The following is a 12717-nucleotide window of genomic DNA, read 5'->3' on the forward strand; positions in this document are numbered from 1 at the left end:
AGATAGAATGGCTGAGCTACGCGCCATAGCCAAGTCCCACAAGCTGGCGGCGGGCTCCCAAACGGTCCCGAACTCTGTTGCGGAGATCGCTGCCGCCTAGGGCCAATCTCCACCAGCTGGTCCACCCGCAGCTGCCTCTCTTCCAGCCCCCCAACGCAAAAACTACCCCTCAAGAAGGCCAAGAGGAAGGCCCCCAGGGTAGTATCTGACGAAGAAACGGATGAAGCCACTGAGGATGGGTTAATATGCAAAAGGAAAAGGGTGGCGGTGACCGAGCCCCCAGCAATTGAGAGCGCCGCTCCAAACTTCATCGAGAACCCCCCCAGTGCCTCCACACCATTCAAGTCCGCTGGGGATGTTCTCGTTTCGAACGCTTCAGTTGCTGAGGCCGCTCCTGAGCAACTTGCTGATACGCAAGCCTCCTCACAAGCCGCCGGGAACCTCCCTGCCTCACCACCGCGCCTTGAAGCTCCCCCGCCGCCCAACCTTGTGAGGGTGGTGGTGAGCATCAACCGTCGCCTCCTCCAGCAACCTCAAACCTCCCAGCCGCTCTTCAAGAAGCTTTGAAGTCCTTTACCGTGCGCCTGAGTGCCATGGTCGACGATTGCCTTCCCCAGATCGTCGGCGAAGGGCTCAAGGACTCTTTGGAGAAGTTTGAGCTCGATAACCGGATCAACCAGGAGGTGGCAAGTACCGCGAAAGCTGAAGCCGAGAAGACCAAATGTGATATGATGATGCAAGGCTTGGAGTTTTCGCGAGTTGAAAACGCCCTCAAAGACGAGCTCAAGAGCGTGCGACAAGACAACAAAGAGCTGCGCAAGAAGCTTCATGACAAACTTCAAGACGCCATCGAGCTGGAGAGCAAGATCGTCCCTCTGAGGGAGAAAATTGCCGCGCTGGAGGAGGCAAAGAAAACTGACGCCCAGAAGATGGTCAACCTGGAGAAGAGGTCAGTCGAGAGAGAGACCCTTCTGGGAAAGGTTGAGCAAGATCGGGATAAGGCCTCCCAGGAACTTAGTGAAGCTGCTGTTGAGCTTGCCCGAGTTCGCGAGGAGAACAGTGGGCTCAAGAAGAAGGCCGACGAGCTCGAGCTTGAAGTCACCCAGGTTCTAACTTCCGGCTTTGGCGCTGCTTTAGAGCAGTTTGCTTGCAAATATCCTGACCTTGATCTTTCTCAGTTCTCAGTATACAACGAGGTGGTGGACGGCAAGATCGTGCCCCCGATTGACTTATCTCCTTGAAAACTCTTATGCTTTACCTTGGTCTGTAATAATTTTCATTCTGTTCGAACTGTTCGATACTTATGTGCACATATATATATATATATATGATCTTCTAATTTATCTACTGTGCAATCAACTGGTTTAACTGGATGGTTTTTTCTTAATTCAACGTATTTTCTCTCTCAGCGCACTCTAGTTCTCGCAAGCGTAAAAGAAGTAAAACCTGGAACAAGCTTCACTGATCCTTCGGCGATGTCCTTCTTTCGGCGATCTCTAATCACTTGGTCTCAAACCCGGTGACCGCCGGTTTGGGTTTGCTAGAGATCGGAGCACGCCAATCTTAAGGACTGGCGACTACACGAGCCCCCCGACTTCCTTCCCTTCTGCCAGCCATGAGCCCCACTTAACACGCCTGCTGCCACCTCATCACTCCCGACTACCTGGGCGGTACACAAGCCCCCCAGTCTTAAGCGAAGACTTGTCCAGCGAAAAGACTAAGTGGTCACGTCACTGCCGATCTACGTGGTGCTGGCGCAGAATTCCAAACGTTCGTACCTTCTGCTTTTCTGACGCTCCACCAAACACCTTTCCAATCGCACGACACGTGGCTTCATCAACGGTTATCTTTAGCTGTCGTTTGCGCTTCCAAAAACGTTTGAAAAACCCTTAAACCCTTTTCATTTTTACTGTTTCATCATCTTTTTGCCTTCGAAACGCTCTGAGTCTTCTCTGCAAACCCACGATGCTCTTCGACTCTCTCAATCCCCAACTCCCTTCAATCGCTTATCTGATCATCGAAAGGTACCTCTTTTACTTCCTCTGTTGATATTTGCTGCATTTTAACCGATTCGCATCATCCATTAACTGTCTGGTGCATACGCTGTGGGTTGTTTCTTCCTCTCCTCCCTTTTCGTAACTTAGGGCTTCGTCTTCTATCACAACGAACTTTCGTTCGTTCGTTTTTCATCCTTCGTTCACAATCGAGTCGACCTCTGCAACCTTCGCTCATCTTTCCTTTCCTTTTTCCTTTGCAGTTCGCGCGATGGCTCATTCAAAGATCACCGCGAATCCTCCTCCTTCGTCACGAAACCCTCCATCCCAAGCGCAAAACCTACCGCGAGCATCTGGTGCTCCCTCTTCCCAGGCCGAGAGGCCTGCAACCTCTCGTCCCGACCTTGCTCAGGCAACTCCACCAGTCGCCGGAGGAGCCTCCATTCCCACTCCAGACTTCAAGAAACTCTACCCATGGGCCACCCCGACTTTGCTGAAGGAGACTTCTTCAGTAAACTCTGCGCTGGCGGTGCTAAGGTTGAAGAAAGGGGACCAACCCAATCTTTCGTTCCACAAGGAGCACGACGACAAACTGGTGGTGCTGCCTTGCCCCCCCGACGTGCCAATCTGCGCAGATGACAAGGGGAACAACGGCGAGCTGTTCTGCTTCCTTTATACCACTCTCTTCAAGAAGGTGAAACTCAGACTTCCCTTCACCCGTTTTGAACGGGAACTATTGACCGAGCTCAACATCGCCGCCGCCCAGCTCCATCCCAACAGCTGGGCATTTGTGCGGGCGTTCCAAATTATGTGCGCGCATTTGGGACTACCGGCCTCGGTAGATGTCTTCCTTTTCCTGTTCGAGGCCAAGAATCCTGGAGATCGCCTTTGGGTGAGCCTGAACGGAATTACTGGGAGGTCGATCCTCTCTATCTTCCAGCAATCTTACAAAAATTGGAAGGGAAAGTTCGTCCAAGTGCGCCAAAATGATCGAGACCCTTCGCTGCTCGACGGCTTTCCCTTGTACTGGGTAAACAAGGGAAATAAGGACTCCAAGGAAAGTTTCAGAAGGCCAAGAAGCCTCGACAACATGGGCGAGTTGGACAAGGACCTATGCCTCTTCTGGAAGAGCGTGGCAGCCACTAACATCACCTTTCCCACCTCTTCAATAATCTCCTTCGAGTTCTTCGAGGACCAACTCGAAGTTCACATAGGTTAGTACTTACCTCGACATTTAGGTTTTTGCCCTGTGCTGCATCTCTGTTATCTATTATTGGGCGTCTTGTTTGTTGCGCACTAGACTTGGTTTTTATTTCCTGCACCATTTGTTTGTCTCATTTGCACACGTACTCACACATTTCACCTTTGCCTTTGCGCTTACTCGTATATTTTTGCACCATGCAGATCTCATGCTGGGCAAAGGCAAGTTAGCTGAATTGAGGGCGCTCGCCCGAACCCACAGATTGGCGTCGGGTTCCCAAACTGTGCCTAACTCAGTGGTGGAGATCGTTGCTGCTCAGGGCAGATCGCCCCCTCAAGGCCCAGCTCCAACACCAACACCAACACCACCTTCTCCCCCGGCTCCAACACCGCCAGTCCAAGTAGTGCCCTTGGCGGCTGCACTTCCTGCGGTTGAGGCCAACGAGCCCAACTTCATGGAGAACCCTCCGAGCGCCTCCACGCCATTCGTATCTGCTGGAGAGGGTCCTCCTTCAACCGCTTCAATCGCCGAAGCTGCGCCATGTGGGGATGAAGGCGCTCATAACTCGCCAATAATCATTACCGAGTCCCCCACGTCACCACCACGCCAAGAAGCCCAACCTCAACAACCAATTCAAGAGGGTGGTGGCGAGAATCAGCACCAGGCTCCTCCAGCACCTCCACCAACAGCGGCTGCAAGCCTTCCCCTCGCGGTCAAAGGAATTTGGGGGCCCTTCACGGCTAAGCTCAAAATGATGGCAGAGGATCTCCCTTCCATCATAACAAAATCCGTGGAGAGCTCCACCAAAAAACTTTAGGATGATATCTCCATACTTGAAGAGGAGAATCGCCTGATAAGAATCGAGGCGGAGAAGTTATCTTGCAACCTCATGATGGCAGAGATCGACCACTCAAGGGTGGAGGATGCCATGAGCACCGAGCTGCGGGTCGCACGCAAGGAGACTTCCGATCTACGCCAGAAACTGCACCTCCTTGCTCAAGAGAAGATCGAGGTTGAGAGTAAACTGGTTCCCTACCGTCTCAAGGTGGCTGACCTGGAGGCATCAATCAAAGCAGATGCAGCCAAGGTAGAGAATCTTGAGAAAAGGTCGGTTGATCGGGAAGTACTCTTAGGAAAAGTTGAAAAAGAGAGGGATGACGTCGTGGCTGAGCTCGCCGAAGCCAGAGAGGGGAATGCAAAGATCGCTGCAGAGCTGCCCCAGGCGCGGGAGGAAAACAAGAAGGTTGCTGAAGACCTCGTTCAAGCTCGTGAGAAAACTGAAGAACTGAAGAAACGAGCTGACGAGCTAGAACAGCAAACCGAGGGGCTCAGAAAGTAAAACGAAGAGCTCGAACTGAGCACCGCCCAAGTCCTCGCCACTGGGTTTGACGCCGCCATGGAGCAAGTCGGCTGCCAATACCCCGATCTCGACCTCTCCATGGTGTCACTGTACAATGAAGTAGTGGATGGAAAGATCGTGCCTTCTGAAGATTAATCATCTCCCTCCACTGCTTATTCCCTGATACCTTTTTCACAATCCTTACTTGTAATATTTCTCCTCTATTCTGGTGTACTTGAACTGATACCACTTTTATCATAAATTTTCTGCTTCTTCACTTGATCTCTCTGTTTGCTTTGCTTCTTTTTGCAAAATCGCTTAAACGAACTTAACTTAGCGATTCTGCGGGCGCAACTGCTTACTTACTGCTCCGAACTCGCTCAAGCTATCAACTTTCGAACGATAGCATTTTAATAACTTGTGAATTTTAAGGCAATGAACTTCAGCGCGAAACTACTTACTAATCAGCGAGTTTCAACCCAACTGATAGTTTAAGACATAGTTCACCTGATCTTCCTCATCAAAATGGGTCCTCACTCTTGCCATCGCCTGAATCTCTTCTAATCGCCAAAGGGTCCCGGCGATGTAATCCCCTTTTGCCTTCGTAACTTGGTTATAGTTCCCTCATCTGGGGGGTAGAGGCGTCTTTCGGATCTTTCTCTACCTCCCTGAGTTACAGAACAATAAGCCGGACAGCTAGGCGTTCTCTTCGAACCTGCCTTAGCCATCCTTCAAACTTCTTCCACCCTCTACACCGTACCTGAACTCGTTCGAGACGAGAAGGATTTTATCTTGCCTGAACTCGCTCGACGGGGAGAAGGTCTTTATCTCGCCTGAACTCGCTCGACGGCGAGAAGGTCTTTAACTCGCCTGAACTCGCTCGACAGCGAGAAGGTCTTTAACTCGCCTGAACTCGCTCGACAGCGAGAAGGTCTTTAACTCGCCTGAACTCGCTCAACGGCGAGAAGGTCTTTAACTCGTGCCTCTACATTGCCCCAGGGGCTACATCTTCTCTCCCCTGGAAGCACTGAGGACTTTTTACTGGTGCCTCTACATTGCCCCAGAGGCTACATCTTCTCTCCCCTGGAGGCACTAAGGACTTTTTCTCCTTCTCGCCTGCACTCGCTCGACGGCGAGGAGGTCTTTATCTCTTTCTCGCCTCAAGACGCACGAGGGCGTTGAGGTCTTTAAACGCTGCTAGTGCCTCCGATCGCCGAAAGACGATGAGGACTTTCAACTCAACGGATGCCGCCAATCGCCGAAAAGCGATGGGGACTTTTAACTTTAACCGATGCCGCCAATCGCCGAAAAGCGATGGGGACTTAAAACTTTTTAGAAAGCATGCAACATAACTTCAAACTCGCCTTAAATCACATTCGAGTGACAAGGTCTTTTTTCAAAACATTCGTAACAACAATAAGCATGCAATCTAAAACACTTTAAACTTCGAAAACTCTTCTTTATTGGGTGGCCTCATTAAAAACCCTCCTTAGGGAAAAAAGAGTGCCCCCTTCAAACTGTTTTAACAGAAAGCTTGCAAACTCTTCGTGTTTGTTTTTACTTACAAAACTTTTAACTGTAATATAACTTGAGGTGCGTGGCGTTCCAAGTGCAAGGAATCGCCCCTCCTTCCAATGTTTCTAAGCGGTAGGCGCCGTTCCCGAGCGCCTCGGTTATTCTGAACGGTCCCGTCCATTTGGGCGACAACTTGTTCTCCATCTCGTACTGGTGGGCCTTCCTCATCACCAGGTTGCCTTCTTTAAACTGCCTTGGCATCACCTTTGAGTTATACCTTCGTTCAATCCTTCTCTTCACTGCCTCAGCTTTTACTCTCGCCTCCTCCCTGACCTCATCCAGCAAATCCAGATTCAGCCTTCTTTCCTCATTCGAGTCTTCCGCTACAAAGTTCTGGAATCTCGGCGAGCTCTCCTGGATTTCCACTGGAATCATTGTGTCGCATCCATAGACCAAGCTAAACGGGGTCTCATGGGTTCCTGACTACTCGGTGGTGTGGTACGCCCAAACTATACGGGGTACCTCCTCAGCCCACGATCCCTTGGCTTTCTCTAGTCTTCTCTTCAGGCTTCTCAGCAGTACCCGGTTGGCTGACTCTACTTGGCCATTTGTCTGAGGGTGCTCGACGGATGCAAATACTTGTTGAATTCCCACCCCTTCGCACAGCTTCTTCAACAGGTGACTTGCAAACTGAGTCCCGTTATCTGACACCAGGCGCTTAGGCACACCAAACCGGCACACGATATTCTTCCACACAAAGCTCTCGATCTTGTGTGCGGTGATCTGAGCCACTGGCTCTGCTTCAATCCACTTGGTGAAATATTCGATTGCCACCACCAAGTACTTCATTTGCCTGATCGCCAACGGAAAAGGTCCCAGAATGTCGATCCCCCATGTAGGAAACGGCCAAGGGCTGTAAATCGACTTCAACTCCTCGGGAGGCGCTTTGTGCCAATCGGCGTGCTGCTGGAATTGCTTGCAACACTGTGCGTACTTCTTGCAGTCCTCTCTCATTGTTGGCCAGTAGTAACCTGCACGGAGGGTTCTTGCGGCAAGAGCTCGACCCCCGACGTGACTTCCGCAAATCCCCTCATGGAGCTCGGCCATGATTCTTCTACATTTCTCTCCGTGCACACATTCCAGGAGTGGGTGTGTGAACCCAAACCTATACAACTCGCTATCAATCATCGTGAACTTGTTGGAGTTCTTCTTTATCTTCCTGGCCTCCGTCGGATCCAGTGGGAGAAGGCCATCCGCCAGGCATCGCTTGTACTGTGTTACCCAGGTGTCTGGCTCATGGGTAGCGTAGACCTGTGCCACGTTCACCTTCTCCCCCCAACATGCTCTTATTCTCGGCGATCTCAAGGTCTCCTGAGTCAAAGACCTGTGAGTCCTCGCCGCTTTCTCCGTCGACTTGCTTATCTGAAGAACCAGGTGATCTGCCACAAATGCTTTAGGCGTCTTCAGAGTTTCTTGGATCACCGTCCTCTGCCTACCCCCCTTGCCCGAACTGGCGAGCTTAGCTAGCAAGTCAGCTCGAGCATTCTGCTCTCTGGGCACATGGACCACTTCGAAGGAGACAAAGGAACTCTTCAACTTCTGCACATACTCCATGTAAGCCGCCATTTGTGGATCCATGGCCTGGAACTCGCCTGTTACTTGTCCCGTGACCAACAGCGAGTCACTCTTAGCCATTAGCACCCTAGCTCCCATCTCCTTGGCCAGCAAGATTCCGGCGATCAGCGCCTCATACTCTGCTTGATTGTTGCTGGCTTTGAAGGCAAACCTCAGGGACTGCTCAATCAGCACGCCGTTGGGCCCTTCCAAGATGACTCCAGCACCGCTACCCTGCTGGTTTGACAATCCGTCCACCGAGAGCACCCAACGGAAATCATCCCCCTCAACTCGCGTTGCTTCTGACGAGAGCTCGACCACGAAATCAGCAAAAATCTGCCCCTTGATCGGACCTCGGGGCTCATACTTGATATCGAACTCCGACAGCTCCACCGCCCACTTCACCATCCTCCCAGCTACGTCGGGCTTCTTCAGAACCTTCTGGATGGGCAAGTCGGTGATCACCAGTATTGTAAAACTGTGGAAACAGTGGCGCAACCTTCTCGCCGAAAATACCACCGCCAGTGCAGCTTTCTCCAAGGCCTGATATCTCACTTCCGGGCCCTGCAGCACCTTGCTGACGAAATAAATAGGCTTCTGAGCCTGATCTTGGTCTTGGGCGAGCACCGCACTCATCGCCCTCTCGGTCACAGCAAAGTACAACCTGAGAGGGGTCCCCACCAACGGTTTGCACAAAACCGGCGGGCTCGCCAGGTACTCTTTAAGCTTGACGAAGGCCTCTTCACACTCCTTCGTCCAGACAAACTTGTTGTTCCGCCTTAAACACTGGAAATACGGATGGCCCTTCTTTCCGCTAGCTGATACGAAACGAGACAGGGCGGCCATCCGACCTGTAAGTTGTTGTACTTCCTTCACGGTAGCCAGGCTCCTCATCGCCAAGATGGCAGCACACTTATCAGGATTGACTTCTATTCCTCTTTCAGTTAAGAGGAATCCCAAGAACTTTCCTGCCTCCACGCCGAAAATGCACTTCTCGGGGTTCAGCTTTAACCTGAACTTGGCGATTGTGGTGAACAACTCCTCCAAGTCCACAACGTGCTTGCTCTTCTCCGGCGAGGTCACGACCATGTCATCTACGTACGCTTGCACATTCCTCCCCAGCATCGGTGCAAGTACCCTGTCCATCAACCCAAAGGGCATCACCTTGTACCAGTAGCACGATCTCTCGGTCATGAAGGCGGTCTTCTCTTCATCCATGGGATGCATCTTTATCTGGTTGTACCCCGAGAAGACGTCCAGAAACTCAGCAACTTACACCCTGCGGCACTGTCGACCAGGGCGTCTATGCTTGGCAAAGGGTACGAATCCTTTGGGCAAGCCTTGTTCAGATCATTGAAATCGACGCACATGCGCCACTTCCCATTGCTTTTCTTCACCAGCACGACATTGGCCAACCACTCAGGGTACTGGACTTCCCTGATATGGCCTGCAGCGAGGAGCTTCTGTGTTTCATCCCTGATCGCCTGCCTTCTCTCCGCGTTGAACTTCCTTCTTCTCTGTCGTACTGGCCTGACCTAGTTGTCCATTGGTAGATGGTGGCACAAGAAGTCGGTGGTCGATTCCTGGCATGTCTGAAGCAGACCATGCGAAAGCATCCAGATGTCGCTCTATTACCTTGGCGATCTGTTCTTGGAGCTCATCCTCCAAGGATCTTCCCAACTTGAAGACCTTTCCCCCGATCTCCCTTTCGAGCCACTCCTCGACGGGTTTGGGTCTAGCTTCCCTGGCGATCACCGCCCTGGCGATTCCCAGCTCCCTCGCTTCCTTTGGGCGGTTCCTCGCCTCTTCTTCCCGCTCGGCGTTATCTCCCTCAGCCTCAGCGTCCATCATGGCGACGTCGCCCCCGACGGCCACCTCCATCGCTGCACCGACAACTCGCCATTCTGTTGGCTTGGGCTTCACACCGGGAGGCGGCGTCGTTGTGATGTAACTTACTGACCTCTTGTTTTTCAGGCTATTCTCATAGCATTTCTTCGCTTCCTTCTGGTCAGATTTGATGGTGATCACCACCCCTTCCATCGATGGCAACTTCACCTTCATGTGCCTGGTTGAAGGCACAACTCCTATTCTGTTGAGTGTTGGTCTTCCCAAAAGAATGTTATATGCTGAGGGAGCGTTCACGACGAGGTACTTGATTTTCTTCCGTCCTCGAGCCCGCCTCATCCGTGAAGGTAGTTCTTAACTCTATATACCCCCTGACCTCCACCTGATCGCCAGCGAAACCATACAAGCACCCTCCATAGGGCCTCAACTGGTCAAGGGGCAACTGCAACTGTGTGAAAGTCGGCCAGAACATCACATCTGCCGAGCTTCCTTTGGTCCACCAGGACCTGTGGACCTTCCTTCCCGCCGTAACAAGCGAGTGACTATTGGATCGTTGTCATGAGGCCACAACGTCCCTGAGATCTTCCCTTGTGAACGTAATGTCCACATCTGGCGATGGTCCTCGAACATGTTCCACTGTCATCACAGACCTCGCGTACTTCTTCCTCTGCGACGCGGTGCATCCACCACCCGAGAAGCCTCCCAAGATGGGTGTGGATCTCCCCATGAGTAGGCATTTCGTGCTGCTGAACCTCACCACCTGCTGGCTGGGAGCTTGACGCTCCCCCCGCCTCCTGTCCAGCAAGTAATCATTTAGGAACCCGCTCTTGACCAGGTGGTCGAGCTGGGTATCCCAATGCCAAACATGAGTCCACGGTGTGGCCAAAGCCCTGGTGGAATTCGCACCAGGCGTCTGGCTTTGCTCCCAACACCTTGTCGCCCACCTTCTCGGGCGCCTTGAGCCTGGCTTGCTATATTGGGAATGGCGATCAGGTCCGCCAACCCCATGACAAACTTATGCTTTGGGGCGATTGTACTCCCTGGGGCGCCCTGGGCCCCTGCCCTTGTTTTTCCTTGGATCATAAGGATGGCGGGTCCTTTGATCCCTCTTGGCCGCCGCTGTCTCCAGCACCCTCTGTGGTTGGATCCTGGTATGGGCACGTGGCCTAGCCGGGGGCCACGCTCCCTCTCTTCTCGGCGACCTCACTTTCATTGGCGATGTGGGCCACCGCAAGTCGCCTAACCTCTGCAAACGTGGCGGGGTGAGCCCTGATCAACACCTCGCAGAAAGGTCCCGGCAGCACGCCCTTCTTGAAGGCGTTAGACCAACATCTCTTCGTCCTTGGCCGGCGAGCGGACCATCTGCGCCCCAAAACGGTTCAAGTAGTCCCCTGAGGGACTCTCCCTGGTACTGCCTTATGTCGAACAGATCATAAGACACCCTTGGCGGCGCCTTGTTCACTATGTACTGCTCGACGAAAAGCTTCGAAAACTGCTGGAAATTTGTTATGTGACCTGTAGCAGGCTCACAAACCATTCCTGTGCTGTCCCCTGGAGCGTGCTCACAAACATCTTGCAATACACAGCATCCGAGCCTCCTGACAGCATCATCTGCGTGTGGAACGTGGTGAGATGTGCTTCAGGATCCTCCACGCCGGTGAAAGTAGCCTTCACGGGTACCACACTCGCAGGGATAGGCGTGTCCGTGATCGCCTGAGCAAATGGCATGGGGAAAACGCGAGGTGGCGACGACGGCGCGGACCTCTTCAGCGACTGGGCGCCCTCTCTGCTCCTGAAGAGCTTGGCGCAACTCCTTAGTCACTTTGCTGAGCTCTTCATTCCTGGCCTGAGAGGCGACCAGGTCCTCATGCATCCTTGCCTGCTCTATGCGCGAGGCTTCCACATTCGCCTGCAGCGCACGCATATCTCCACCATCTGCGCCATAGTCATGGCGCCTTCAGCAGCAACTGGCGCAACTGGACTTGAACGGTTGCTTCTCATCTTTCTCATGAAAACTTAACAGATCACAATGAGCGACGAACAAACCTCCTTCAGCAACGATCGATCCAGCATCAATCGGTCAGAACTTCGCAAACTCCAAAGAACTTCAAGAACACAACCTCAACAGCAAAACCTTCGCAGAAACTCAACTTCACCACAGACCACCGCTTCTCCACCAAAACCTCTGATTCGCCGGAAAGAGAAAACTTCGATCTCACCGATTAAAACTCGCGTAACAGCGAAAAACCTCACCTCACCGAACAAGAACAAGAACTCAAACGAACGGTGGAAAACACGAATTACCGAACAAAGCTAATGAACGCGGAAAATGGTTGCACCAGCACACAACCACACAGAAACTGCAGAAACTTCCAAGAACTCACGCTGTGGATGGGAACAGTTTTACACGGCCCCACGGTGGGCGCCTGATGATCCTGCCTGTTGACCAGGACGCAAGAACCTTGCCTCGTCAATCTGGATCGACTCTGCGCCGTGTTAGCTTCCGTCCTTCGCCTGATTCACCTCAAGAACCTGCAAAAAAGAACGGCGCCGCTGCGGCCGATCACGCTCCGACGCCCAAGTCAGCGACTGAACCACCAAATACTAAGAGAAAACTCAAGAACTCTCTGGAACCGTGCAAATTCTCTCTCAGCGTACTCAAGTTCTCGCAAGCGTAAAAAAGTAATCTAAAACGCGCGCGTATCAACCTGTCACTTTCTCTCTCCTGACAGTTACACATCTGGACACGTGGCTCGCATCCAGCTGTACACGTGTCACCATCTGGAGCATCCTTGACTTGGGCGCCACTTCTTACTCTTCAGGCTTTTGGCTAAGTTACTTATGCATGAACAACTCAGCGCATAGCTGCCTTGGAGCGTGATCTCTTCTGCGTGGCGAGTACGGGTGCCTTCATACACACCTTCCCTGTGGTCTCGCCGGCCGCCTTCATGATCTACTTCACCTTGCTTCACCGTGCATGTTCAGGTAAACTGTTCCCCGACCTCAACCTCTGGCTAGCTAGGAAAAGACTATCTGATGGCTTCATCCTCTGCTTCGAAAACAGGAACAAGCTTCACTGATCCTTCGCGATGTCCTTCTTTCGGCGATCTCTAATCACTTGGTCTCAAACCCGGTGACCGCCGTTTGGGTTTTATAGAGATCGGGCACGCCAATCTTAAGGACTGGCGACTACACGAGCCCCCCGACTT

The 12717-nt window shown here is 52.3% G+C and overlaps 1 protein-coding gene across 1 annotated transcript; it reads left to right on the forward strand.

Annotated features, from left to right (window-relative positions):
• The first annotated feature begins 593 nt into the window (after positions 1 to 593).
• LOC137817575 (coiled-coil domain-containing protein SCD2-like) lies at positions 594 to 1241 on the forward strand. The gene has a single exon (XM_068620856.1). It carries the CDS (start codon positions 594 to 596, stop codon positions 1239 to 1241), a length of 648 nt encoding a protein of 215 aa, XP_068476957.1.
• The last annotated feature ends 11476 nt before the right edge of the window (positions 1242 to 12717 follow it).

Source organism: Phaseolus vulgaris, unplaced genomic scaffold (genome assembly GCF_000499845.2).
Source record: "Phaseolus vulgaris cultivar G19833 unplaced genomic scaffold, P. vulgaris v2.0 scaffold_171, whole genome shotgun sequence".
Lineage (NCBI taxonomy): Eukaryota > Viridiplantae > Streptophyta > Magnoliopsida > Fabales > Fabaceae > Phaseolus > Phaseolus vulgaris.